Below are 4,953 nucleotides of genomic sequence, written 5' to 3' on the forward strand. Positions count from 1 at the left end.
AGCGTGGCCGTTGCCAGTACCGCCTGACTGGCTCCTGTAGGATTTTCGAGTGAGATCGTTGCCAGTGCCCCTGGACTGGCTTGTGCAGGTGGCACATAAAAGACACCATTTCGAGCGTGGCCGTTTTCGTGCGGGTGACACGTAAAAGCACCCACTACACTCTCTGAGTGGTTGGCGTTAGGAAGGGCATCCAGCTGTAGAAACTCTGCCAAATTAGACTGGAGCCTGGTGTTGCCATCTGGTTTCACCAGTCCTCAGTCAAATCGTCCAACCCATGCTAGCATGGAAAACGGACGTTAAACGATGATGATGATGATGATGATGATTATGTATGTATGTATACACACGCACACACTCTCACTGGCCATTGCTAGTGTCATGTAAATGACAAGTGTGCTGGTAGCATGTAAAATGCACCCACTACAACCTTGGAGTGGTTGGCATTAGGAAGGTCATCCTGCCATAGAAACCTAACCAAAATTAGACTGGGACCTGTTGTGGCTGTCAGTATATATATATATGGTTCGTTTGTTGTAGGAGTGGGTTTTTTTTTTATATTTATACAAATTTTTTTTCCAGATATAAACTCTGTTTTATTTCGTTAGAGAAGACATAGTCTATATTTTGTCATTTACCTTCATTCCATATATTACAACACATTGGTATTAGTTCGAGACTATTGAAACCAAGTCTTGGAAGGGGGTTCATGGGAGTTACGTAGAATGGATTTTATTTTCTGTTCTACATTCATCTCTCTTACACTAGATGTATAAGAGGAATATTCCGAAGTTATGTAAAGTGAGAAAACCTTGAAATTATGTGAAGGGGAAATAATCTGAAGTTATGTAAGCAGTAATAAACCGAAGCTGTGTAAGGGAAACTAATCTGAAGTTGTGTCAAAGGGAAATAATCCGGAGTTGTCTAAGGGGAAATAACCCAGCATAGTACGTTAGAAAATTTATGGAACGATTTTCAACACTTGTATTTAGTTTATTTTTATATTTAAAATAAATATCCATGATCAATATTTTTTCCCCATGTATCCTTGCCTAACTAGTACAGTAACAGCCGTGAACAAAAATCTGCCAAAATTTCCACTCTATAATATTGGTTCTCAACTGGGACCCTTATGGTCCCTCAAGGTCCACATAACATTCGGTAATTTTTGAGATTAACACCCGCACGATTTCCACTAGAGTTTTAGGGTTAGTGTTAGGGTTACGGTTTTAGGGTCAAGGTTAGGGTTTTAGGGTTAGGGTTTGGGTTAGGATTAGGGTTAGGTTTAGGGTTAGGGTGTTAATCTGAAAAATTACCTAACATTCTTGGGAGTCCATGTAAATAAAATGGTAAATTGAGGATTCATAATAGTATTTTTAAGGTTACCTGAACAAAAATTGCTTTAGATGTATGTATTGGTATTTATTACAAGAAACAGTTAAGTTTGTTTCTCTAACATTTTACATAATTCAAACTACACAAGCTAATGTGTGAAAAACAAAATAGGTATCCTGAAAGAAGTTTCTATAAAAGTAGTTTGTAGACACTGAATGGCTATGGGTGTCCACCGGAATAAAATAATAATCAAAGTGATCCATAGATAAAAAAAATTGGTTGAGAACCATTGCTGCAAACGATTGAACGACTTGCTAGATTTAGCAGTCAAATTTCACTTACATCACATTCGAAAATCAGTTGAAGAAGACAAGACATCTTCGATATTGCAAACCTAAATATACAGCAACCGATGGTTATGTTTGGAACATTTCTAATCATGAGATGATTGCTCAATAAATATTGAGCCGAGTTAAATCAATAACAACAACAGCAACAACAAATTTTATTGCTTTCTAGAAATTCGCGGTCTTGTGATGATGGTAATCTGCGTGTCAACTGAAAGTTACGTGAAGCGGAAGAAGATAGCATTAGCTTCATGAATAATTTTAAATATTTTTAACATAAAATATTGGGTTGTCCTGAAAGCTCGTGCCGATTTATAGTAGCTTACCTTTGCGTCTTATTTGCCATGAAACCACCTCATTTCTGGGAAGAGAGTAATTTCAAGTTAATGGAATGATGTAGATGCATTGTGCAACAAAATGGTTCATATTTGGTCGATTAAAAATGTAATGGCAAATATTTATTGACCTTTTTCTTCCCTTTAAAAATCGGCACGAACTTTCCGGACAACACGATATTTTAGTGTCTACCTTAGCAGGTAAGGGAAGCAACTCTAATGGTTTGGTATGATTTAGACCGCCACAGTGAAGCGTAATCTTCACTTTATATGCTGTACTAGTGATGGTGTAAAATCACTGCGTAGCAGAAGTACAATGTACTAAATGAGTAGAAATAAACAAAATGTGTTAAACATTCTATGCTCTAGAGTGACGTAGTCCATCCATGTGCATCATGTTATCTGGTCTGTGGAATCTTTTTTTTTATAACATGCAAGAGTAGACTTACTAGCCGTTAGATTTACCACCATGCATTGCAAAGAGAAAAGGACTCTGTGTCTGCTACCCACACGGATTCCCACATTAGAATTTAGTGTTACCAAGTTTGAGTGTATGTTTTAATTGTGTGTATGTGAGAGAGACAGAAGATAGATGGATGGATAAATAAAAAGAAAGATAGATGAATGGATAAACAGATGTGTGTGTATGTGTGGTGAGTGTGTTTATTTGTATGCATGTTTATATGTGTTCATATGTGTGTGTACAGGAAGACTTCAAAAGGAGTTAGTAACGCAACATTAAGGAATGAACAGAGGTGATGGTCAAAGATATGATATTTGCTGCTGACTAGAAAAAGAAATATAGCAAGGATGATTACAGGTTGTGTTTGTTGCTGTGTTCCGGCGGTCTGATTGAATATGGGATTTGATTTATTGAATTTATGCATATTAAGTAATAATATTTATATAAAGAATAAAAAGTTTAGAATGGTACAACAATGCACTATAGAACAAAAAAATGGACTATATACCTGTTGTAATTTGGTTATCTATAGTCCGATGATATTTCGGAATTACAATTCCTTCTTCAGATCTTCTTAGCTGGAGTCTCTGACCCGGTCATTTGTTTATTCTATTTTATGACAGATTACATTGGTTTCGTTAAGAGAGCTTTGGTTCTGCTGAAGAAGTATTCACTTATCAAAAGAGTCGAACTTTTGGTGGAAAAACCTGAGGATCCTGATGACACTAGCACACCGATAAGTAAGTTAATTTGATTTACTTTGGAGATTTTATGTTTTCAGTGTTTTATGTATTAAATTGTTCATGAGTTTTCTTTTGTCTTTAATAGACATTAGATTACAAAAGGAGATTAATGAGAAAAAAAAAAAAAAAAAGAAACATCAATTTTATCATTACTGTTTCCTATAAAGTACCTCAAATCTTTTAGGATTTTCAGATATTCTCATAGTTAGGTAAACAGCTCCACGGCTGACATTAAAGTCAGAAAAGCGCAAACATATCACAAACTCAAGAGAATACCCAAGGGGAATAAAAATCAGACAGTTCCTTACCACTGTTGAGTCAGTGTTCTTGCATGGCAGAAAAACATAGACAATTGCCACATAAGCAAAGAAGAATTTAGCTGGTTTCTACACAAGGATGATAAGAATGGCTTTAGATGTGAAATGGCAGAAACAGAAACACATGACCATTGAGCATCTATATGAAAACTTTCCAAAAGTGACCAACAAGATCAGAGAATGAAGTCTGCATATCAGGTCATTGTATGTGGCACCAAGAAGTATCAAAACTTGTGTTCCGAAACCCACAGTATATCACTGGTATGCATAGGAGACATTATTTGGTGTTTGTTGACAACTTGAAGGAGGACACAAGATTGGATTCTATCCATGAACTGAAGATGGTGTTGATGGATTGAGATGCTTGGTGAAATGATTTTGTCTTTGAGGATTTGGTAGTTGCCCAGCCAGATTAAAATTTATTCCTTATAACATTATATTGTGATTTTGAGGAAAGCTTACATCATTTCTTGCCTTTATCCCTCCAACGCGGAGTATAGGCCACTTATAATTGAATTCCATGTCACATAATTTTTTGCTTCTGTATTTATACTCTGCCATGAATGTCCCCCTTTTGCTAGTTCCTTTTGTGATGATCTACGCCACAAGTTCTTAGGCCTACCCCTCTTTCTATATCCATCCGGATTCCACTGTAAAGCACTTTTCGCTACATTTGGTGTGTCCTTTCTAATTGTGCTACCAATCCACTTCCACTTTTTCTTAAATATTTGCTCTCTAATCGAAACTTGTCGAATAGTCAAAGGCTTACATCATAGACAAACAAAACAGTTCTACCTTTTTTTTTCTTGCCTGAGTAGTCTCTATATGGAATTGGCAGCCAGCTTTAAAAACTGTATAAAGCATATGTTTTGATAAACAAAAACAATGAAAACATCACTTAATGAAATCTTGATCTGCTGGAAATCCACTGTTCAGAGGTGAATCTCCCCTAAATCGCTTTCTACTATCTTGAAAAATAGAAGGATTTCTTGAATAATGTAGTTCTGGTTGTATAATGTCAGGCAGAAATGTCTCTGTACAATGGTTTGCTTCATCTGGGCTGGCCTGGTTTAAAATAATATCAATAAGAACAAGATTTCATTTGACCTAACCCTAACCAATATTAGCATAGAAAATAATAATAAATATAGAAAAAAAACATAGAGAAAATATACAGAAATAATAATAAATGTTGTAAAAACTGTGGAAAATGTTTTATAAAATGTACTTTTGACTAAATTTATTTACTGAAACTGAATTCTTATGAGACAATCTATTGTTTATTGTAGCTCAGTCACCCAGTTGTTGTTGTAGTTGTAGTAGTAGTAGTAGTAGTAGTAGTAGTAGTAGTAGTAGTAGTAGTAGTAGTAGTTAAATTAATTTTTTAAATTTATTTTTGTTGTATGTATATATATA

At 35.3% G+C, this 4,953-nt stretch overlaps 1 protein-coding gene across 2 annotated transcripts in view; it reads left to right on the plus strand.

The window, feature by feature from the left end:
* The window catches only part of LOC106882433 (uncharacterized), a 200,540-nt gene that overhangs the window by 129,755 nt on the left and 65,832 nt on the right, over nucleotides 1–4,953 (plus strand). For both annotated transcript variants that reach the window (XM_052973727.1, XM_052973728.1), the window contains exon 5: nucleotides 3,101–3,217. In XM_052973727.1, the coding sequence (XP_052829687.1) occupies nucleotides 3,101–3,217 (117 nt within the window). The remainder of the gene's footprint in view (nucleotides 1–3,100; nucleotides 3,218–4,953) is intronic.

This window comes from Octopus bimaculoides, chromosome 16, assembly GCF_001194135.2.
Source record: "Octopus bimaculoides isolate UCB-OBI-ISO-001 chromosome 16, ASM119413v2, whole genome shotgun sequence".
Lineage (NCBI taxonomy): Eukaryota > Metazoa > Mollusca > Cephalopoda > Octopoda > Octopodidae > Octopus > Octopus bimaculoides.